General features: G+C 48.4%; 1 protein-coding gene across 3 annotated transcripts in view; it reads right to left on the minus strand.

Moving 5' to 3' along the window:
- Positions 1-25,275, minus strand: part of CDK5RAP2 (CDK5 regulatory subunit associated protein 2) — a 167,576-nt gene that overhangs the window by 101,508 nt on the left and 40,793 nt on the right. For all 3 annotated transcript variants that reach the window (XM_045840755.1, XM_045840756.1, XM_045840757.1), the window contains 2 exons: positions 24,751-24,843; positions 17,050-17,268 (listed from right to left, as the gene is read on the minus strand). In XM_045840755.1, the coding sequence (XP_045696711.1) occupies positions 17,050-17,268; positions 24,751-24,843 (312 nt within the window). The remainder of the gene's footprint in view (positions 1-17,049; positions 17,269-24,750; positions 24,844-25,275) is intronic.

Below are 25,275 nucleotides of genomic sequence, written 5' to 3' on the forward strand. Positions count from 1 at the left end.
CACCCAGGGAGTGCAAACAACTGACGGGTCCCCAACCCACACCTATTGAATCAGAAATGCTGCAGGGAACTAGGGCCCACAGGTCCGTGCTTTAATGAGCCCTCCTAGTGATTCCGATGCACCCTGAAGTTTGCCCTATGGGAAGGGGAGTTCCAGGCCTGGGGCAGCAACGCACAGGTGAGCCCAGGCACCTTCTCGTGTCAGAAAGGGAGGAAGCCATCAAAGACTCAATGTCCATGTTTAAAGAACCAAGGAGTCAACCTGAGTAGACGTTTCCACTGTCCAGGGACAATGAGAACATCAAGGATAATCGCAATGAATAAAAATACATTAAAATGTTTAAAATCTGAGTTTATAATAATAATAAAGCAAAAACACCTTCAATCGCTATAATAGGCAGAATAATGCCCCCCCAAAGATGTTTACATCGTAATTCCCAGAATCTGTGAATACACTAAATTATGTGGCAAATGCAATAAAAGTGGCAGGTGAAATTAAGTTTACTTGTCAGCTGACCTTAAAATAGAGAGATTAACCAGCTGTGTCTGCTACAATTACAAAGATCTTTAAAAGTGGCCAAGGGGAGCATGAGAAAGACATCAGCCTCTACTGGCTATGAGGATGCAGGGGTCACAGGTGTGGAGACACAGGTGGCCTCTAAAAGCTGGAAAAGGCAAGGAAGTGGGTTCTCCCAGAGCCTCCGGAAGGAATGCAGCGCTGCTGACACCTCAACGCGGCCCGGGGAGGCCCATCCCAGACTCCCGATGTCCAGAAAAAGAAAGTAAACTGGTGTTGTTAAGCCGTTAAGGCCGTGGTAATTCGTTATAGCAGCAATGGGAAACCTTTGGAGAATTCTAGTGAATTCCTTATTTTGTCTTTCCTGTATGAACTGCACCCCAGGGTAACTAAATAGATGATGAAAAACAGGTTTTTCTTTAAGGAAGTATTAAGCTATAAATGAAGAAGGAATGAGGAGATTAAATGATCACCATTTGCAAGTGGTCATCAATGGTGAGTGACATAGCATGACAAAAACAGGAACTACCAAATACTCTACACCTCCCACTGGAAGCACAGGTAACTAGCTATAATGTAAAAACTGCCAAAAAATTAAACCTGAATTTGATCATGCATCTTAATCTAACTACCAATGTATCAGAAAGTCAGCAGAGAACAAGTTAAATGCCATTACAAAACACAATCAGCAAAATCCAGAATAAAGAACTATAAAGAACAAATGACCCAACTTATTCAACAAGTAAATTTCATACATGGAAGAAAAAAAAACAAGGAGGGAGCACCTATGGATTAAATAATAATTAAGAAAGTTAGGGAAGGATAGTGTGAACCCATGAATTCATACTGATCCCACAGGGTTCATTCTAGCCTTCTCCCCCCCCACACACACACAGAGTTGGACATGGAAATAAGTATAGATGTGTGTGCATACATGTATGCATGTATGTGTGCATGTGTATATGCACATACACAAGTATTTCTGAGCTGTGCACACTGATGCACACAGCTCTGCACACTGACGGCCTAGAAGTAATGAAACCCAGTAGCAATGAAGACGCCTTTCATTTGGAGCTTGCTTTCTCTTTTATTTTTCTATTTTTAGAGACGGAGGAGGGAAAGGAGAAAGAGAAACATCAATGTGTGGTTGCCTCCCATGTACCCCCCACTGAGGACCCGGCCTGCAACTCAGACATGTGCCCTGACTGGGAATTGAACCAGCGACCGTTCGGTTCACAGGCCCACGCTCAATCCACTGAGCTATGCCAGCCAGGGCTGGAGCTTGCTTTCTAAGTATCATTCTCCAATACAGAAACAAGGCATCCCTGGAAATGTGGTTGATTCTGGGACTGAAGTAGGGAAAACACAAGATGAGTCAAGGGCGACTCTGGTCCTAGAGAGAGAGGCAGTGCTCAGAAAATGACGGGGCACACTGAAAAGGCCAGCGGTCAGTTTGAAGGAGCTCCCGGTGGCCAAATCTGGGACAGGGTGAGCAACGAAACAAATCAAGATATTAGTGGCTTACAACCTACAGACTGAAACAAATATCCATTAGTCCGTACTGATACAAACAAATAACTATGTAATAAATAAATGCAGGAGAAGGGACAGTAGAGCTAAAAAGTGTGGAAGAAATCATGGAAACAGAAAATCAACATTACATAAATATTTACCACTATAATGTATTAATGTTGCAGGTATCATCAATGGATCCTAAGATTCTTGCAAGTATGAGGAGAAACAAGATATTTACAAAGTTTCAGAGTATCTCACCACAAAATACTTGTCACAAAGGGAAAAAACAGTAACTTTATTGTGGAAAAACTCAGGAACCCCCTCTGCCCCCCACCCTGCCACCAAGCGATCAACACTAACCTCTCCAGTCATAAGACAGGTCGGCATCAGGCACCTCCAGACACGACACAATGAGAAGGGCACATCACATCTGTGCTGTTGTCAAAAACGTATGCCCTCCATGTTATCATGAGAAACATCAGACAAGCCCAAAGTAAGGGACACTCACAAAATAACTGACCAGTGAGATGTGACAGATTAAGGCAATGTGGATCCTGGATTGACTCCTGGACCAGAAAAGGGCGTTAGCCCTGGCTGGCATAGCTCAGTGGATTGAGCGCAGGCTGCGAACCGAAGCATCGCAGGTTCGATTCCCAGTCAGGGCACAAGCCTGGGTTGCAGGCCACAGCCGCCAGCAACCGCACATCGATGTTTTTCTCTCTCTCTCTCTCTCTCTCTCTCTCTCTCTCTCTTTCTCCCTCCATTCCCTCTCTAAAAATAAATAAATAAAATCTTTAAAAAAAAGGGGGCATTAACAAGAAAACTGGCAAAATTCAAGCCATCTACAGGTAACAGTCTTCGACTGGTGCTGATCTCCTGGCATGATGAGGGCACCACAGCTATGTAAGATGGCAACATCAGGAGACGCTGGGTGAAGGTCATATGAGAACTCTCTGTATTAATTTAAGGTCTTCCCTCTATGTCTAAAATTATTGCAAAATAAAAAGCTTTTGAAAAGAGCTGTATCAATCAATGTGATGTGTGTGTACCTTATCTCGATCACGATTTGAGCAAACTGTTCAAAATAATTTTCACATGAGACGATCAGGGAAATCTAAACATTAATTGGTTATTCGGTAATATTAAAAGGTTATTTCACTGAAGTGAAAATGGTATTTCTTCTAAAAAATACTGAAAAACTGACAAAACAATATGTCTGAGAATTGCCTAACACACTCCAGCGCTGCGCGGGGGCTGGGGAAGGGCGCAGCCGGAGCGCGGTTGTCGGCTGTTTGCTGAAGCCGGGTGACAAGTGCACAGAGGTTCGTTCTCGCTCGCTCTGTGTGTACGTGAAATTTCCCACACAAAGCAGTTGTGTTTTCTTAAGCACTAATTAAAAACCTAGAAAAATACCAAACCACAAGATTCTAAATGATTTTTTTAATGATATTACTTTCTTCTCTATTTTTAAAATATTTTATACTAAGTACAGGCTATATTCATAATGGAGTATAAACATTTTTCAAGTAACCTTTTTAAAAAAAGAAACAAAGAAACTACCTTAAAAAGTAAATGTTAATTTTTCTCTTGGGCAAACAGATGATGATAAGATTGCTCTAAACCTTAATCCAAAACAACTGGACCAAGAACCTACTATCAGTAAATGTCAGTAAATAGAGATTCAGTTCCCGAGGGAGGGGGGAAGGGTCTTTGGTGTTACACAAAGAATACTAAAGCAGCCTCAGCAGACTCTGCAGCTGGAAAACAAGAAGAGTCCCCACGAGAGTGCCCTGTGAACAAATTAAACCGTCTCCACACTGTGGACGTTCCTACTGGCCCTTGTCCATCTGCAGCCGTGACTTTTATACAGTTTTAACGAGTTTGAGCTTGTCCCATTTTACTTTGTTTATTCCATTACACCGCAACCTACAAACGGCACACACAACATTAAGTAAGCACACAACTGAAGAACAAGTATAAAACAAAAGTTTAAAGGTACAAAGTCAAGAAAATAGTTATTTTTCAAAAAAAAAGGAGAGATGAGAAAGGCCTATGGAGCCGGTACACCTGAGCTTCCAACCAGCCTTTCCTCGTCCTCCTCATCCTCCTCACCCAGCGGAAAGGCGGGATGTGGTCCCTAGGTGAGAGACACACCATCTTCCTGTATCTCCCTGCTAATGAGTGTATCATATTTCCTCACTGTCTCTGATAAGACAGCAAAGAATAGCTCTATGCATACAACGGGCTTTATTTTTCTAACCTTTCATTTGCTTTCTCACTAGCACTGATATTTTCTCAAACGTTCGCTAATTTAATTGGTATGAAACAGTTCTTCGCAAGAGCTTGAATTTGCATTTCTTTGACTGCCACCATGTTTCTCTATATCTGACTACCGTCTGGACGTCCCCTTGTGCAAACTGGCCGTAATTAGAACGCTTTCGAGGACGATGCTAATGAAAAGTCGATCTCTCGGGAATCACCCACACTGTGCACACACAAGCAGACACAAACTCCTTGTCCCCTTGCGTCAGAAAAGCCACCAGGGCAAAGTCCATCTGTCTGACCACTGCTGTTACAGAAGACGTAGACTATGAGGATTCACCTTCCAAGCCTTCCTTTCATTTCGCCTTCCTGACTGCGCTGTGCAAGCTGTTACTGATCAGAATGAGAACACGCACCAGTCAGTGCAGAGGAGCTATGCGGCCGGGCAGTGGGCCTCGGAGTGAGGAGGACCTGGGAGCTCCCACGCCTGAGTCCTGCTGGCAATCAAAGCTACTGTGTGTCCAAGGGCTACCACTGTTCCAGGCACTGTGCAAGGCGCTTTCCTATTAACCCACATATCTCCATGGCTGCAAGGCCCTGCTCCGCTTGGACCCCCGCTGCCTGGCTGACCTCCTCTGCCGCTGCTCTGCCCTCATCTTACTCTGCTCTGGCAACCCCCATTTCCTTGCTGCTTCTCTCACAGACCATGCACACTCCCACCTCAAGACCTTTAGGCTTGCTGCTCCCTCTGCCTGCTGGGAAGTTCCTCAAGCCTGCTTCCTCGTCTCTATCAAGTCTGCACTCAAATGTCATCCCTCAGTCCAGTCTTCCCTGACCATCCCTCCTGAAATAACCACTAGCCCCACAACCTCGCTCTCTGTGTTCCTTTCCTTCATTACTCTTCCCGACGGCATCTTCTGACAGAACGCTAAATTTACGGACTGTGTGTGCAGTCTCCCCCACTAGAATGTAAGCTCCACGAGGGTAGGTATTTTGTGTATTTGGTTTCCTGCTGTATCTCCAGCACCTAGAATGGTACCTGGCACAGAGCAGGCACTCATGGCAAAATAAAGATAGCCATAAACTTGTTGACTTTCTTTTTATCAAGGGGCTATGGAGTCTGTCCCCTCCTATAGCTATAATCTGGGCAATTCAGTGACTTCTGTGACCAACAGAATATAGCAGAAGTGACGCTGTGCCAGTCTCTAAGCCCAGGGTTTTAAAAAATTGGCAACTTCCAACTCTTGTCTCTTGCAACACTCTCTGGCAGCCCTGTCACCAGCTAAGGAAGTATGGCCACCTTAACACAGCCGACAATCCCAGGGTGCTGAGCCCTCCAGCCATTGCCAAAAAGGAACCAGGCATTTGACTGAGGAGTCACGGACCCTCCAGATCAGCCCATTTCCCAGCTGAATGCCATGAGTGACCTGGACCACATGGGGCCCACCTAGCTGAGCCCCACACAAATCCCTGACCCACAAAAATCATGAGATATAATAAAAAGATTATTGTTTTAAGACACCAAGTTCTGGGGTCATTTGTTATGCAGCAATAGATAACAAGAACATAGCTAATATTACCTGTTGGTTGGCTGGTTGGTTGGTTGGTTGGGTGGCTGGCTGGCTGGCTGGACGAGGTAGGTGGGGTAGCTCCCATTTTATGAATGAGGAAACAGGCTCACAAACATAATTTATCCCAGGCCACGGGAACTAAGGGACAGCACCTGCCTGATCCCAGGTCCCTCCGATTACAAGACTCACACTCGTCCCCACACTATGACAAGGGTTTGGACTTCTTTTGCTGTGATCCAATACAGTACACAGTCATCTGGCTCTCGCTTTTGAAACCCCTCCCTAAAAAACTGGTGAGAGAAGAGGAACCATAAAACTTGTGTGAAGCCATCTAGGTACATTTTAAATTCACAGTAACTAGCCTACCATCCAAGGAGATGATGCCGACTTTTCAATTTTAAAATGTTTATTTAGCCCTGGCTGGTGTGGACTACGAAAGAAAGGGTCACCTGTTTGCTTCCCAGGCAGGGCACATGCCTGGGTTACAGGCCAGGTCCCCAGCAGGGGGCGTGTGAGGGGCAACCACACATTGATGCTTCTCTCCCTCTCTCCCTCCCTTCCCCTCTCTAAAAATAAATAAAAAATAAAATCTTAAAAAAAAAGAAAAAAAATTTTTTTAAATATATAAAATAAAATGCTTATTTATTATGCTAAATAAAGCATTTGCACAGTTCAAGTGCATATAATTATGGGTCCACTTACATCATTTCCCAGATTCAGTTCCTTCCTTTATACAAACACCCATCAAACCATATTTCGATGTCTGGTTCAAGTTTGTGTGTGTGTGTGTGTGTTCAGTAATGACTTATTCCATTCTCCATTTCACTTGCTTATATATTTTAATTCAGCTACCTAGGTTAAGAACTTCTTCCATGCTTTAAGTAAGAAAGACGATTAATGTTGTGTCCCATTTCCTCCACATGTCCCTCTACCTAACAGAGTTGACAACATGAGAATGACCTGTTCGGAATCCCACAAAAGACATGGAGTTCTGTTATTCCTAAGATTCGGAGCCCTCAGCCTGAGATCCACTGAACAGGCCCTTGGCAGCCCATGCAAATTTGTATGTGTGAGCACTTGGGGGGTAGAGGGCCCTCCGCATAAGCGAGGGTCTCAGGACACCAAAGAGGATAAACCGTTTCTCTTAGTACATGCATTAGTAACAGAAACTACTATTTGCAGAGCAGCAGCTATAAGCCAAGCACGGGCCAAAGCACTTTTACATAAAGCCTCTCTAACCCCACTGACTGCCTACTTGGTAAGTATTATTCGTCCTGTGTTTACAGAAAGGAAATCTCTCACAGAGGTTGAGAGGTTTTCGCAAAGCTTTAAAAGTAAGCCGTAGTGCTGAAATTCAAGCTCAAGCCAGTTCAACCCCCACCTCTGTGCTCTTTCCACCCAACTGCACTGTTGAGCCCAAAGAAATACAAAACCACTCTGTGGCATGGCCTTCCCCTGGTCAGTAAGTTCAACACCCCGAGCAGACGCTGCAGTTTCTCAAGAACTCAGAGTCGGCAGAACACCCAGCCTGAGAGCGGGCCTCCTGCTAATGAGTGGGGCGGGACCAAGGATCCTGGGCCTTCCGTGAAGAGCAGCCAGAGAAGGCTAGGAGTAGAAGGACCACCGCCGGGAGGGAAATGTGCGCTCAGGTGGCCTTGAGCAGGAGCAGCTACCATGGCAACACGACAACAGCCACGGGCTCACGTGCTCAGCACCAGTGGGGTACTAATAAGTGTTTAGGGGCAGCATGGAGACGGCATGTCTCACCTGAGCAAAACAATCAGAACTGGAAATTGATAATCTTGAGTAGTTTCCCAAACCTTCGATATTCCAGGGCTGCGGAGACAGCAGACCTAGCTTTGCATTCTGGCTTTACTGCTAAAAATCTGTGGCTAAAGACAGATAATTTTAATCTTTATGACTGCTTCCTTTACAGTAAATGGGAATAATAATACAAACTGCTAGGATCCCTGGAGAGTTAAATGAGGGGATGCAAGATGGGTGCGCGGCACAGAAGCAGGTGCACGAGGAATGATACCGTGTTACCTCCCCTTCTCACCACGCACATCCTCGGGCTGACCCCACGCCCGAGTTTCCTCAGGGGGCCACCGCGTCACCATCCACCCAGCCACAAGGCTCAGCTCTTCCCCCTCCCTCACACACCGGATGCCTTGTCATCTATCCGGTCCCCCAGGCCTGAGGGGACAGCACGTCCTCCTTACAGAGCACATGAGTGATGAGTACTGGGGATCTGGTGTTTGCACACGGGCACCAGCGCCCAGATCCTGCCCTGCCAGCCGCCCCTACCACTACCCAGAGCTGTCAAAGGAGCGGAACACAAGAAACCATCGCCGACTAAACTCTCATACCCAAAGCAGGGCTTTCTACAAAACTGAGAGTGCTTGTTTGTGTTTCATGAATGGGGAGGGTATACGCAGCTTAAGGGGGCCACCAACAGAGGCCAGGCCGGGCTGGGTGTGCAGCTGGAAAGCGAAAGAATCTGGAACTTGGGTTGCTGCCAATGAATATCCTAGACTCTGAATAACCAGGTGAGTCAGCCCTCCTCCCTTGAGGAGGTGTTGGGAAAGGAGGGGGGCAGAGGCCAAGGTAGTGGGGGACACAAGGAAAGGGCCCTCCCTGCACACTCAGCCCCTCCTCTCCCTCACCTCACTGCCTCTGCCCTCTTCAGAACGGAGCTCTCGTCTGAGCAACCACGACAGCGTCCTCACTGGTCTCCTGTCCCTGGCTTTACCCGCCAAATCCCACGCACACCCCGGACCAGCACACCCCTGCCCAGAACCCTTCCGGAGCTCTGGGGCGACTGCAGAATGAGGCTCCCTGAACAAGCAGTCATTCCAGCTCCCGCCCGCAGGCCCCAGCTGGCCCTGTGGTCTCACCTCGTTCACACTCTCCAGCCCCTGTGCCTGTGCCCACCCAGTCTCCCCCAGCTAGAAAAGTAAAATCCCCCCAGTTTGGCCTGAAGACAGCATGATTATCTTATAAGGCCCAACCCAAGGGCCACCTCTTCCACAAAGCCCTCCCCAACTACGCTGCCCTCAGCAATCACCCTTCGAAACCACCATCACCTGAAACGCCACCCCCCATTCGACTCTCACGACCCCACGAAGCAGGTGACCTGATCACACCGCTTTACCAGTCGGAAAACTGAAGTTTGAAATGCTCAAGCAACTTAACCAAAGTACAAGGTGCAGGAACCAGGATTTAAAACCAGGTCTCTCTGTGTGTCCTTCTCACGAAACTAGTGGTTTCTCACACCGAGCTCAAGGAGCTCCAGGACCAGCAATGCTCGGGCCTGGCCGACTCTCCTTATATCATGGGACTGCACGCTCCTCCAGAAGCCGACTCGGCCCACTCAGGGAAGAGCGTGGGCATTTGTGTTTGATTTCAGTGAAAGAAGCCTTGGGTGCACCTGTCTCAGTTCCTTCCGAACACAGGGGGACAAGGGGGGGAAGCTCAGAAACCCCTTTCCCACGCCCCCAGCCGTATGTAAAGCGAGAGCCGCCGCAGCCAGGTCTGTGCGGCGGCCTCCGCCGAGTGGCCTGGATTTCTGCCCCCAGGGGCGATTTTCCTTTAAGATCCGTAGGTACACTCTGGGCCAACGACGAGCTGAGCGGTGTCTCTGCATATCGGGGCTCTTTTAGCGCAGACTGCTCTTTAAAAAGTGGATTATTTGAAAAATAAAATACCCCTATAATCTTAGAATCACATTAGAAATGAAAAGCCAGGCGCTCGGCCCTCCCTCTCCAGTCAGCTAGTCTGTTTTATCTCCGGCCAGACGGAGAATGAGAAGGTTCTCATCCATCAAATTTCCACCTTATCAGGTTTCTCTGTGAGGAAGCTTGTCAAAGCATTCGGCAGTTACCTTTAAATAGACAAAGGAGCCTCCTCCAAAATCTTAACGAGGCGCAGGAACTCAGCGATGTGCGAATGCCCAGAATGCGCATGACACAGAGGTGTCCCAGCCACGTTCCGTGGAGCCGCGAGGCCGCTGTGGAGCCGCGAGGCCGCTGTGGGCCGGGCCGCGGCAGAAGCAGGACGTGTGGGGAGGAGGAGCGCCAGGCCTCCCCCCTTCACCCTGAGCAGCTCTACTTTCATGTATTTTTCTCTCCGGAAGAGTTCATCTGAACAAAGAATCCACATGCTTAGAAAAAATAAATAAGCAAACAGAAGCCACTGGAGTGAGACAGCCCTTGTCACGGAGAACGCACAAGCGTGTGTTACTGCTGGCTGTGAGGACTGCAGAGGTTCTGAGCGAGGAGCTCGCTGCCGCTCTCACTGGGAAGCCGGCAATGATGGACAGAGGAAACGAGGTTGGGCTGTGCAGGGGTCAGGGCCCGGCTGAGTCGCTGAACAGCGGGCCGGGCACCAGGTGAGGCGCCACCCCTCCCTCAAGCCCCGCCCAGGGGACGCAGTGGAACCAGCCGCCCTCTCCCGCAGCCGCAGCCCCGGTGCTGTCTCCCACGTGCCGGCTCTTTCAGGCCCCCAGGCCTCGCACAGGCCTTCCCTCTACCAGGAATGCATGGCACCTCCCTGCTCTCTGCTCCAAGTCTCGGCTCAAATCCACCTCCTCTGTGAAGCTGTCCCTCCCTTCCCCACTCCCCCTTAGCACAGCTCCTGCCTCGGTGCTCCCGAAGCATGTGGTCCATCCCTCTACCAGCACTTCCCATGCTGTATTCTAATTAGTTCTTTGTCCGTGTGTCTGTACATTTCCCTACTACGCTCCTTCGGAGACTGTGTCTGATTCGATTCTGTCCTGTACTCCCAGAGCCCAGGTCAGAGCCTGGCACAGAAATTATAAAATAAGAACCAGATACCAAGGAAAGACTTTCTGTTTGTGCCCCCAAAAGACTAGCACAATTCCATGAACTGATGGGAACAGCCTTTTAAACCGGCTCCCCCAGCAGCACCAGTGCAAGGCCCTGAGATACTGGTGAGCCTGTCACTCTAGAGGGGCTCTGACTCCCTTCCTAGAGGGGCCGCCCCGCCGGAAGGAGCAGACAAGCACCCTCTCCACAGGAGAGGTGAGTGTTGGTCTGGGGAGAAATGCACAGCTGTGCTGACCTGCCCGGTGAAAGGGCAGACCGCCTCCACCAGAGTCCAGCAGGCAGTGGTCAGCCGTGTCCAGTCCTGTGCCAGCACACACCACACCACGAGAAACGGGAAAGAGGGAAGAAGAGAAGGAGTATAATACACTGAACACCTCCCTCTACGCGCCGGGAACCCCAGCAGGCATTTTCTCAGGCAGCACATTTTATCCTTCGTTCATTTAATCCTAAAGTACATATAACCAGTCTCACTTTAAGGAAGAAAACGTAAGTTCAGAGAGGTTAAGTAACTGACATAGAGGCTTACAGTTAAGCACCCGCTGCAGCTGAGGTTCCAGATCAAGCCCAGCACGGTTTTCCCCTCTTCTGAAGATACCTCCTAAAACCCCGAAGTCTCTAGCTGCCGAGGGGGCAGCCTCAGCACCCTCGTCGAAACAACTCCTGTTCACCGGTCATTTACGATGTGCCGGTAGGAGGCTCAGGGACATAATCCCTACCGCTACCCTGCTTTTCTGACAGACACGGGCACCACGGTTTGGAGCGGCGTCACCGCTCACGCTCCGACAGCTCCCAAGCGACGGGGCCGGGAGTCAGATCCGGTCTGAATGCACGGTCCCTGTGTTCAGCATCTCCTGCGAGAAACCGGAACGTGCCAAGACAGAACTTCTTCCAACAGAGGACATTTAAACTGCATGTGGTTCTACAACGATACCAACTCACAATCTCCACACCTGATGGAAACAACCCGAACAAGGTAAGGAGAGCTGTGACCCTGGGGAAACATCACCCGCCTCAGGTCTGCAGTCTCCGCCCCACCAGCCAGCCTACAGACGCCGTCCCCGAGTGCCACATTTCCATGGCGGTTTACCACGGGGTGTTCCGCATGCTGTCGCCATCTCCTGTGGAGCCATCCGTCAACAAACGCGCATGAGAACCGGGGGGTTCGGGCTGAACTACCCTGAAATTAAACCCCCTCCTGTCAAAGCACACGGGATTAGCGGCTGGATGACAGGTACAACTTTAATTACATTTTTGGGCTTTAGCCAGCAAATGCATCCCCACCGAGCTAAGTGCCCAGGTACTGAAGCACGTGCTTGTCGGAGCAGCAGATGGCAGGTCTCGAGACAGATGAGAGCACTGTGAGACAGTCTGCGGGACACAGCTAAACCGCTGTCTAATGCACGTCGCTTCTGACGGAGAACAGACCAGGACTTGCTCCTCTCCCCAACACACCCCGAACAGCACCCGGAATGCCCGAACCAGAGACAGCAAATCTAAAATAAAGACGTACCACTCTCTCACCTTCATTGAACGCATGCCTGCACACACAAGGCACACAAGCATGCACGCACGAAAAGGAGAGGCATGTCTCTGGAGCCAAACACTGTGGCAAAGCCAGAGATGTGAGGGCAGGGGGGTGAGGGCCCGAGCAGCACGCCTGTCAGACCGCAGGAGCAAGGACACCCACTCGGGAACAGTGCGGGGTTCTGGTTTGCTTTTGCAAAGCCTCCTGAATTTCCCCAAAGGGCTAAGGGTTCTCTGGAGGCACTGGAGGTAAAATACAATGAAGGGACTCTATCTGTGAGACCCTCACTTTTTGACCTTTCTTATAAAAAAGTCTTCCAAAGTACAAACCAAACTTGTATTCACCAGAGCCTACTCACAGCGCCTGCACCGTTGCAAGCACCCAATAAATGTCCCCTGATTAAACAAATGAACACGCTGCAAATTACAGCGCATGCTGAGTCGACTGCCAGCGGGTCACCGCAATCGCAGGCAATTAAAACAAATGTGAGAAACGGCTCTCACGGCCCAACTTGTCCACGTTCGCGCACCATCAGACACAGCAAATGCACACGCCTCTGTCCGAGCTGCACTTTCAGACGGGCACTGTCTGCCTCTGAAATGCTTAAACGCAGGCACGGTGAGACTGCAGTAAATGTCGCTGGCATGAGCAAAGGATGGTTCGGCCACGTCCAGAGAGAGCCGCTGGCTTCCATCAGAAAGAATCCAGGGAATGCTGTGCCACCGAGGACTGCCTGGTGGGGGCCGCTGCAAAGGCTTCGAGCCTGCGCCTCTGTAAGCAGGACACAGTGCTCCCTGCCGATTCTACAGTGGTCGAAGAAACGAGAATAATGGGGAACAGCAAGACACTGCGCCAGGGACTGAAAGCCTGAACTTAATGCTTACAAGCTTACTGACTTGGATGACACGGACCCGGCCCTGTGCACAATTGCTTTTACTGGATGGGCCATTGTCAAAGGCGCCGTGTGCTACTGCTCGGAGAACTCTCCGGAAAACCCGCCAGAGGCAGGGCTTCCTCAGGCCTGAGCACTGGCAAAAGCTGTCCTTTAATCGTCGCATGTTCCTCCGACAGACACTGGAGCCAACTGCAGCCGCATTTCCCTTCTCGCTCCAGCTGCCAGGGGCCGCAGCTGGATGCCCAGGCCCCCCCGCAGGGCTGCGACGGGCACCACACCCGCACTTCTGCGCCCTCCCTGGTTCCACTTTACCCCTCACCCTTCCTTTTCTTGGGCCCTAACACCTTTATCTTTATTTTTAATTTCACGTAACTTCGGGACTCTCCATAAACTTCTGACAATGTTTTTAAAACAGCAAAAGAAATGTTACAGTTTTTAAAGCTTCAAATAACCAGAATACTTCAAGTTGGATGTTCTTACCTTGTTTCCCCCAAACACACACGCCTCTGTGCCTTCCCCCTCCCTACAAAACCCCTCCCCCCCATGCAGTAAACTTAAACTCAAACTTCAGAACCAGTTCAAAAGTTCCCTCCCCCAGAGGCCTGCCCTGACCCTGCGGGCCACGTCCTTGTTCTGTGCTCCGTGCTGCTTCGTTGGTACCTCTGTCGTGGAGCTGCCCCGTGCCAAGGCGAGGGCCTGCTGAGTATGTGGGTGGGTCCCAGGACAGAAACACCGAAAGGTCTGGCTCTCTGTTTGTTTGTTTCAATCCAAAAGCAACAGCAGCAGCAGCTGGTGAGTGCACAGCTCTAGTCCACTGAAGAGCCTAGTTAACAGAACAAGCTGATCACACACGCCAGCCCGGGGGTTATGCTCTTCCTCTGCACGCACCCCAGCACGGTGAGGTGAAAACACTCCCCCATCACGTTTCCCCAGACCCTGCACCAGCCAGTGACCCCAAGACCTGGTGTAAAACATTCCTATGAGATGGGCAGGGCCAAATTCTTAGCGTGCAACCAGAAGTTAAATGGAGCTACCCCTGTGATACAACACACACGCACAAAGAGAGAAGCCCCAGCCCTGTCACCTTGCCAGAAACATACACGTGGCCCGCTGCAGACAAGTAGCCGTGAGATGCCGGAAGCCGAGTCGCAGGCTTGCTCACACCAGGGAGACGTCTGGAGCGCCAGCTGCGGTGCTGCTCTGCCCAGCGCCCTGACACAAGGCCGCGCCTGCTCTGGGCGGCAGCGAATCCCCCTGCAAACACGTGGTTCTAGCGCAAGCTGACGTGGTGATGGTGCACACGCACACTGCCGACAAAGGACAGTGGGTACGTGGCCCGGGTTGGGCCTCTCAGCACCTCCCCTCGGGCCGCCCCAACAGTGGAGTGCAGCCCTCCCTCCTCTCCGTCCTGAACTGGGGAGACGCGGTCCCGGCGGGCGGGGCGGCAGTGCTGCGTCCTCCCACCTGGCACCGGAGGGACTGGGTCAAGGCAAGGACGCCGCAGCTCTCGGAGGGACGGAGACCGGTCCGGGCAGTGTCCCGGTCACTCGTCCTTCTAGCAGTTCACTTACAAGGCAACAGATGTCCCTTTTTGCCTAAGAATGCGGCTTTTTGATCAACAGCAGCCCAAAACTGTTTCAGAAACAGCGTGTGGGCATGAACCAGCGAGTTATGGAACCGACAGGATCTGACCGGAGAGGGACAGGTAAACAAGCGGCAGCACACCACCCCGGAGGGAGCTCCCCAGCAGCGACTCGCTGCCGGACGTCGAAACGTGAGAAATATTACACGTTTTATATGTGAGTGTGCGTGTGTGTGTGTACATCTATGTAACCTGTACACGCTCCCCCATTCAGATTTTATTGACTATTTTTATACTGACAGTGAAGGAGAAAGGGGAACGACTATTGTAAAGTAAATTTAAAAAAAGAACCCTGCCATCCCACAGGTTTTGTTACCCTACAAACATCGTGAGGGACACAAACACTGACTGTGGAAAGGGCACCTCAGTGCAAGGGCCTCGGGGCACCCGCCAGGGCACCCTGCGCACACCTCGCTCCTTCCCATCAGTCCAAGCAGCGCCTCCCCCGGAAGGGTCCCACGACTACTGCATCCTACAAGGATCTCTCACGCTGACTGCTATGCTAATTAGCTCTGGGTCTCAAACTGCTTGCATTTTGTCGTGCATAACATTTTCAACTCTCTCAGAAAACTAAAACTTTCAGACGCCATGCCTTGCGTTTCCACCAGCATCTAAACCAGGCACATTCAGTGTTCAACAACACTGAACAAATACAGGGGCAGGTCTTTAATACGCTGGAATAAACCGGTACTCACTAATACTGCTAGTGGCAACATAAACTAGACCAGCCTTTTAGACAAATAATCTGGCAGCCTGATTAACTAGTACAAAATATTTGTACCACCTGACCCGTGATCTCCTGTCTAGGGATTTCGAGAGAAAACGCCTCTATGACCAAAGGTATCCACGGCAGCACTACTTAAACAGCCAAAATGTCCAACAGAAGAGATAAGCATTAAGTAAATCATGTGAAATCTATTCAGTTGTGGATACGTACCAATCAACATAATCACTCTGGAGTCGACGCAGCATGGGGCGACAGACACCGTGTTAGAGCAAGTGATCTGGCGACACGTCCGTGACAAAGGAAGGGACATGGGGACATGTCTGTGATAGGGGAAATTACGTGGGCAGATGCCCCACGCGACCGAAGAACACAGACAGGACTTAGTCTCTGATTAGACCGGGGGCCCAGCTGCGCCAGGACTGAAGGGTGATGTCGGAAAACAGAGCTATGTCGTTAGAGCGGCAGAAGGGTAGGCGACAACTTCTTATGTCTCTGAATTTCCACTATTGCTCTCTTATGCTATGCTCATCAAAGTTTCTGTTACACTGCACACTGTGTTTCTATTCTGTCATCAGCATCACCACCAACACGGTAACCCACCAGTGTGCATCTCCATGTGCCAGCTGGCAGCAGGCACCAGGGAGCAGACCTCAGACACCTGCGGGCTCTCCTCCGAGCTCTCTGCTCTAGTGACTCTCCCTGCCCCGACTCCTGTGCCGTAATCCCATTAACCGAGCGCGCATATCCGCAGGGCCAGCGGTCACTCACACTCTGACCCTCTCCTAGCTGTCAGCACCAAGGCTTATGTAAAGGGATGCGACTCTCGGGATGCTCAATACTTGGGTTTAAATATAATAAAGATTGTAAAAGGCAAATTATTTTCTTCCTGCCAACTTCAGAGAAAATTCTTTAATGCTAACATTCAATGCTGAATAGAGTAATCGTCAAAAACATCACTCATATAGGGACCCATGGTATAATCTTTCTGGAGAACAATTTTGAGTGTATTTCTAAAACAGTCTTAAAATACTCATATTCTTTCACCCAGTAATTATATCTCTATCAGGAGAAAAAGAGTGGATAAATATTTGTGTACCAGGATGTTAGCTATAGCAATTGTTATAAGGCCAAAAGAAGTGTAATGACCTAAATGTCCTACAATGAGGGCCTAATTAAATAAACTGTAACCCATCAAGTGATGAAATATTATGCTTCCTTGCACCAAAACAACGTGTTTTTGAAGAACATTGATAAATGGCAACACATCAAAGAGAGATTGTAAAATTAAAAAAAAAATACAAAAATGCATTTTCCGCTTAACACCAATAATGCCTGGGGTGGGGCAGGGGGAAGAGGGTATAAAAGGATGAAAACACCAACTAGTTAGGGCATCGACTGCTCATTTTGAGGTGATCAGATGAGTGTTTTCTTCCTTACGTTTTTCAGATTTCCTACGTTTTCTGCAGTGCATCTCCCTAAAACCAGACAGGGCGGAACAGCCCCAGCGCACGGCACTGCCCGCCGCTCCGGAAGGGGACGGGCTGCTCACGTGGATGGTGCTGTCTCCTCTGCTCCTCTCGCGCCGGGCTGCCTGCACGTCCTTCTCCAGCCTCTCCTTCTCCTGCTGCAGGTCGCTCAGCTCCTGGGTGACCTTCTTCAGGTTCCGCCTCAGCCTGTGGTTCTCCGCACTCTTGGTGAGGTTCTCCGAGTGCAGCACAGCCAGAAGGGCTGCCTTTTCTGACAGAGCAGCTTCGTAGTCCGCAGACCCCTGGGGGAGGAGGCAGAGAAGGGAGAAAACTAATTTTCACAGCTCATTAAACAAACCAAGAAATTCATGCACCTTTTCACCATGGGGTGAGGCATTCAGGACCCAGAGCACAAATAATATGAAGATTCTGAAATTACTCAGGGGAATGTTTATGTTAGGATGTTGATGTTAAAGGGAAGGGGGAAAGCTACAATTGTAAAAAAAAAATTTTTTTAAGACCAGAAGGAAAAGCACAAAATGTTAACAGTAACAGTCTTTCATGAGGTGGGAATATACTTGACTTTTTTCCTTCACTTCTGTATATTTTCAAATGTCCTAAGGTTAGTGAGCACATAATTTTTATAGTAATTTTTTTAGAAAATAATGTATTTTAAAAAGGCAGAACAAACAGCTTCATTTGAAGAGCAGAGATGGACTCAAGCACTGGTGACGTGTATCTACACTAGAACGGCTTGAACCCAGTGTCAAAGAGAGAAAACACGTGGGCAGCACGGCAGCCCCATGGCCACCTGCAGATTCTGCCAAGTCCAAGGGCTCCATGTGTCAAGTACATTTTTATTTCATTAGCACACAGTTTACTAGAGGAATTACCTAGGTGCTTATCAAGCATATAAAAAAATGTAATAACTCACCAACAATCAAAAACAGCAAAATAAAGCAAGCTTTCATTTAAGAAGTGTTTTTATGAGAATATCCAGAGCTGGAGAGCTGACTGTGAAACGACACAATTAACATTCACTTTTCAAGAACTAACTGAGAATCTAGAAGCCAGGAAATATGCTGGCAGGAATGTAAATTAACATGACTTTGATGAACAGATTATATGTATCAAGTATGTGTGTATCACATAAACATACTCACACTCATCCCAATAATTCCATTCCTAGAATTCAATCTCAGGGGAAGAACCCAAAATATAGGAGGCAGGGAGCCTTACACACACCACAGAATTACTTAAATAGTGAAAAGTGAGAAACCACCTAAATGTGCAAGAATATGAAAATGGGTATGATATATGATAAGCTGCACAATGAAATCCTAAAACTGTATTTACAGAGTTGATAATACAAGAATGTTTCTAAGCTACAATGTTATATGAAAAAGTAAAAAGCCAAATTATAGAGTTCCGGCCAAGATAAAAGTGTAGGTAGAAACCCTGTGCTTCCTCGCACAACCAAACGGAGGCTAATAACCAATCTAAAATCAATAAACCACCAAAAGTGCCAGAAAAGCAAGCTGCATGGAATTTCGACAACCACAGGAATAAAGGAACAGTCAAACAGAACAACCAGACCAGTAAGGCAGAGGACAAGAGAGAAACTGCGGCAAGGTGGCAGACTGCACAGGAGGGGCTGACCGAATGGGAAACTGAGGCTCAGAGGTGGTTGTGGACTACGCCGCAGTGGGAGATACTCCCAGTCTCACATGAGAGTTCACCGAAAAGTGGGCTAGAGTCAACCAGGCGAGCTGCATTGTTCCCTCCCTGGCCCCTCCCTCACAGATGGTGCTGCAGCACAGCAAGGGGGGCTGCCCTGCCCAGGTGAATACCTAAGGCCACACCCCCTTACAACCTAACAGGGGCCCCAAGACCAAGAAATGCAGCCCAAATGAAAGAACACAACAAAACTCCAGAAAAAGAGCTAAGCAATGAGGAGAAAGTCAACCTATATGATAGAGAGTTCACAGCTCTGGTAATCAAAATGCTCACAGAACTGAATGAGCTTGGTTGAAAAATGAAAGAACAAATGGAAGATACCCAAAATGAAATAAAGGAAAATATTCAGGGAACCAACAGTGATAGGAAGGAAACCAGGACTCAAAGTAACGATTTGAAACAAAAAGAAGTAAACATCCAACTGGAACAGAATGAAGAAACCAGAATTCAAAAAAAGTGAAGAGAGGCTTACAAACCCCTGGGACAACCTGAAACATTCCAATATCCGGTTACAGGGGTGCCAGAAAGAAAAGAACAGCAGCAAGAAATTGAAAAATTATTTGAACAAATAACGAAGGAAAACTTCCCCAATCTGGTGAAGGAAATAGACTTCCAGGAAGCCCAGGAAGCCCAGAGAGTCCCGAAGAAGTTGGACCCAAAGAGGAACACACCAAGGCACAATAATTACATTACCCAAGATTAAAGGTAAAGAGAGAATCCTAGAAGCAGCAAGAGATAAGGAGACAGTAACCTACAAAGGAGTTCCCATCAGACTGTCAGCTGATTTCTCAAAAGAGACCTTGCAGACAAGAAGGGGCTGGAAAGAAGTATTCGAAGTCATGAAAGGCAAGGACCTACATCCAAGAAAGCTCTGTCCAGCAAAGCTTTCATTTAGAATAGAAGGGCAGATAAAGTGCTTCCCAGATAAGGTAAAGTAAAAGGAGTTCATCATCACCAAGCCATTATTAAAATGAAATGTCAAAGTGACTTATCTAAGAAAAGGAAGATCAAAAATATGAACAGTAAAATGACAACAAACTCACAACTATCAACAAATGAACCTAAAAAAATAAAAACAACAAAAACTAAGCGAACAACTAGAACAGGAACAGAATCCGAGAAATGGACATCACATGGAGGGATTTCAGTGGGGAGTGGGGAAGGGAGGAATATGGGAGAAAAGGTACAGGGAAGAAGAAGCATAACTGGTAGGCATTAAATAGACGGGGAGAGGTCAAAAATGGAATAGGAAACAGAGAACTCAAAGAACTTCTATAACCCATGGACATGAACTAAGGGGGGGTGGAATGCTGGAGGGTTGGGGGGTGCAGGATGGAGGGAGGATAAAGGGGGGCAAATTGGGAAAACTGTAATAGAATAATCAATAAAATATACTTAAAAAAACAAATTATAAAGGACCTAAAAAATAAAATGCATGCATAGAAGCCTAGAAAGAAAATATCAAAACGTTAATAGTGGTTGGGTGACTTCCTGGTTTCCTTCTTTTTCCTTCTTTCAAATCTTCCAGAAAAAAAGAAATTAAAGCATATATAATACTTATAATCAGGAGAAAACATAGTTATTTTTTTTAAAAATCTGCTCTTTGAACTAGACTGAGGGTCACAATTAAAAATCCTAAAGCAAGGAACACCTGAGCTGTCAGGTCACAACTCCAGCGGTGGAGTAAAGGGGCTGCTCCGGCTTCCCGGCCTTTCCCAGGAACCGGTCTTGCCGCCATCAACAGGTAAGCCAGTCTCCACGGTCCAGGAGAGGGGGCTACAACCTAGAGAACCTGGCTGGGGCTGGGGTGGGGGCTCTGCTCTCCCTCCCTGGGCCCCTGCTGCCCAGCCCTCCGGTCCCGTGTTGACCCAACTGCTACTTAGGACGTGGCAACAGAGACTGAGGGAGGAAGCCATTCAAATTTCAGAGTAGGTTATACAGAAGCTTCTGGTTTGGTTTCCTTTAAAATTAAAATAAATAAAAGGAAGTGGGAAACCTAGGTCTCACGCCACAAAAAGTATTTGAGGCAGCACTTACTCAAATAAACTAAAAAAAAATAACAGAAGATAAACAATGACTGGGAAAATGCTCACCATGAACAATGATCATAGTTAGCTTTTAGTGAACACTGATTATATATGCATGTAGAGCCAAACCAGGCACCTTTACACACGGTAACCTCTACTTCTCATGCCAGCCCTGCAAGGTACACACTACCACCCGTACTGCAGCAACGGAGGCTCAGCACTGTCAAATGGCTCACTTGTCCTCGGACGCACGTGAATAAACAGGGAATTCAAACAACTCCTGAGCCTACATTCTCCCCACCGCTTTGCACGTTCCACCGCAGACTCCGACGAAGACCAACACACCGACCACCGAGGGTGAAAGGGAGAACCGAGTCCAAGGGCGGACCGCCAGAGGCAGGAGCACAGGAGCTCGCTCAGCACGGACCAGCGAGGGTCGTCCCTAAACCGACAGCTACGAAGTGACAGAAGTTCGTGGGATTGTCACTCAAGTGACGACAAAGCTTCTTTAACAATCCAAGCTCAAAGAATTCAAATTCATGCATTCTGCTTACTTCACAAAAACTCTTTCCCTATTAAATTTCCTTGAAATGCCCTTTGGAAAACTTCTTCAGAGTTTTTTCACCTTTTCCCCCACGCCACCCTGCTGTCTGAATCCCGTCCCCGCAGTCAGATGCCTCCACACAGTGGCAAGCACTCAGCCCAAGGTCAGAAACTGAAGGCCAAATACAACATTAAATGAGTCATTCTCCCCCGTCCCGGGCAGAAATAAGATGTGTTTGCTACAGCGAGAGCCAGAAAGCTCCAAGTTCAAAGGCCAGTGCCAGCTGAGTGGCGTGGGCAAAAGCAACTTCTCTGAGGCTCAGTTTCCTCGCCTGAGAAAGTGACGGCCTCTAGCTCCCACGGCTGTTGCGAGGAGTGACTGACACACGAGTCCCGTCGCAGTGGGTGCGGGACGCACAGGAAACCGAGTTCCTCCCGGGCCGCTCACTCCGCCACCTTCCACTCCCAGCCCAAAGATGGAGCGGGGTTTCCGCAAGCTAAAAGCTACGTGTGTACCACCACTAGCAGAGAATCTGAAAAAACGACCACAGTGACTACTGTATTTCTACGGCAGAAGATATCTCATCCAACCTGAGGGCGAGTTTATAACCTGCGCCCGGACCCTACGGCGTGCAGCAGGCTGGGCGAGCTCCAATGTCTCGCCCCAGGTCACACAGTTCACGAAGAGCAGAGTCACAATCAAATCCGCGCCCCACACCACGCCCTTCCCAGTGAAGACAGCGTGGCCCCTGCATCCGCTGGACTGAAGGCAGCTGTGGGAAGTCTGTTTAAAAAGCACAGACACACACGCACACGCGTGCTGGCCAAACTGCTCGAGTCTACTGCATGTGAGTCCACAATGAGCAGAAAACTGCAATTATAAAAAAAGAGACTGGGCACATCTATTTTTACTGCCATAGCAAAACTATTAGATGTGAAAAATGTTAGAACAAAGTATATACTATAATCCTATTTAATTTTTCAAAGTATATACTATAATCCTATTTAATTTTTCAAAGGTTTTATGTGTCTGCGTAGAAATATGCAGTAAAAGAGGCAAGGTGTTAATAGTGAACATCTTCAGATGTGAGATTATCGATGACTTTTATCAACCTTTTCCACTCTCTTAATTATTGCATAAATTTCCTACAATGAGCACTTGTACAATACTTTTATAGCCAGGCAGGGAGGGGAGGAGAAATAATGCTATTTCCAACTTGAACATGTATCTTTTAAATGGGTAAAAAAATGTATTTTTTGCCCTGGCTGGAGTAGCTCAGTGGATTGAGCGTGGGCTGGGAACCAAAGTGTCCCAGGTTCGATTCCCAGCCAGGGTACATGCCTGGGTTGCAGGCCACGGCCCCCAGCAACCACACATTGATGTTTCTCTCTCTCTCTCTATCTCCCTCCCTTCCCTCTCTAAAAAAAATAAATAAATAAAATCTTAAAAAAAAAAGGAAAAAATCCATACCAATTTATATTTTAAAAAAGAAAATGTATTTTTAAATGGCTATAGCCAGCCCACATGGTAACCTTCCCAGAGTCACACACGTGACTGGCTCTCAGGTCACTGCACTGTGACAACTGCTCCAGGAGTCTGAACATGATTCGATGTTGCTTCGGTGTCAGGCTTCAGGCCAGCCCTGTGAGCTTTGGCTGTGTTATTCATGCTGTAATTAGCCCCAATCACATGGCACCCCTAAGAGGTCCCGACAAGTGAGAGAAAGTGCATCTGCGAGCGTACCTGACAATGAAACGACCAACGTCTGAGTCCTGCGTGTGTTGGGTCGCACACACTCCGAGTAGGGGAAGGAGCACAGACTGCAGTTGGGCTTAGGTTCAAGTCCCGACGACCCGTCAAACGGGCCAGCCCGCTGCCTTCACAGGCAGGGATCACACGGGCACTCAGAACAGCCAACCGGGCATGAAGGCCTGACCTCCCCACGGCGAGACCAGAAACCCCGCCAATACTGCGCATGACCTCAGAAAGCATCCCGAAAGTCGGGCAGGGCTGCGGGCACTCATCTCACAAGTGTATGTGTAAGTCTGATGACATTCAAATGTGTAACACTACTTACTTTCTTCCAAGGCCCAACATAAGTAAAATATCAGAATGCTTATAAGGCTATCTGGTCTCTGCTTGTGAATTGTCGATGTATTTTTTTTCTCAAGCAATGGGAAACATGAATGCTTTTCCTAAAAACAGCCTTTAAAAGCTTGCCATTTTCTAAGAAAGGAGAAGAAAACCTCAGAGAAAAGTGTAATCTCAGCTCCGTTTCATCAACCACTGTCAAAGCGGCGGGGAAGGCAAGTCTGAGGTTCCAAAAGCAGAGATCTATCTGTTCATGTTTCTAGTGCACCAGGATTTAAACTGAATTTCCTCAATTCCTCTTATTGTGAATCAACACTCTGCAAAAGATAAGGCATGAGATACGAATCTTAGAAATCAAACAGTCTCAAATCAGACTTAAATTTAACTTCTGCCTTATAACTAAAAACACAGGTGAAGGTGGGGAAGGAAGAGCTCAGGCAGTACGGACTTCTCAGGTAACAGAGATTTACTCATTAAGTTACTAGTAATGGGTGCGCACTGTCCAGGGAAACCAGACCCGTGAGAAGAAAGTGTTAAAATGATGGACAGCACAGACCTACAACCAGCAAGAGAAACGGAAGATGGTGAGGACGACCAGCAGGGGCCCTGGCAGCACAGCCCTGGGGAAGGAGAAGAGGCAGGTCCAACCAGCAAGGCCTGGAACAGAAAGCCACTGGGGAGCAGGTGGGACTGGAGAAGACAGGGGAGGGGACCGTGGGGGGATGGGTGAAAACACGGGCTTGGGAGTGAGAGCGGCTCCGGGGTCAAACTCTATCGCTCACCACTTCTGTGGCCCCGAGCGAGCGAGCTACCTGAGTCTCCAAACCAGGACCTCCGCAGCAGTGTGAGGACATTAGCGGTGACCATGTCACGGGGCTGCTGCGCAGTCGCTGAGCTAATCTGTGGACGGCACTTAGCACAGGGTTTGGCACACGGCATGGACTTAATAAATGCCAACTATCGTTAGCAATCGCTACTTTTAAATCCCGGCCCCGCCACTTGCTAGCTGCATGACAGTGAATAAACTAAACCGTCCATCTTCACTGAGCTTCAGAAACCCCACAGATACAAGGGAAATCAATATCTTCCCCACAGGACTGTACTGATGAAGATAATCCACACACTTTGCAATCTCCTACCTGCACAAAGTAAACTCAGCACTCCCAACTGAAGGGCAGTTGGCATCATTATCAGTATTATTACCATTATCATATTGATGAGGGGGCTGGGGAAGCACCCAAAACTGGTAGAGTTTACCTAGAAAGAGAGAGTTCTACCATTAAAGACGGCTGAGAAGTTTCCTTGGTTCCTTTCAGCTACGAAGTCCTGACCTCCCCAGGAGTAAGGATGAAAGAGACACCACTCCAACCAAAGTGCAAACTTACCTGGAATTTCTGGGTGTGTGTTTCCTGGCGGGCCTCTTGGGCTTTGGCAAAGGCAGCATTGAGCTCTTCAATTTCAGACTTAAGTTCTTCGACCTGGGTAAAAACAAGGACTAGCAGTCAAGTATGCAGCTGGGCTCCTACCTCTGGGTGGCCCAAATGCTTTAACTGCTGAACTCTGCTTATAATCAAGGTCTTTGTCATCATGCACAGAAGAACCTCTTTCATGAAAGAGATTCCCTCAACTGTAAAACGAAGCTACCACCACTCACCCAACCACAGCACTGTGGGGTTAAACGAGGTACTGTGCAGAGGTGCTGAAACAACGCCTGGCTCATACTGTTACCATCCCTATTATTGTTGTCCATATGGATGACCCGCCCAACACCCCAGCCGATGGGGTACATCGGCTATGCCCATGTACCCCAGGGAGCCACCAACTACCACGGCCACACCCTGGACTTTGCCAGCACCCAGAACTGCTCCACCACATACTGAAGGTCACAGACTTCCGCTGGGCCCTGAACT

This window comes from Phyllostomus hastatus, unplaced genomic scaffold (genome assembly GCF_019186645.2).
Source record: "Phyllostomus hastatus isolate PE091 unplaced genomic scaffold, TTU_PhHast_1.1 phas_contig_34, whole genome shotgun sequence".
NCBI lineage: Eukaryota > Metazoa > Chordata > Mammalia > Chiroptera > Phyllostomidae > Phyllostomus > Phyllostomus hastatus.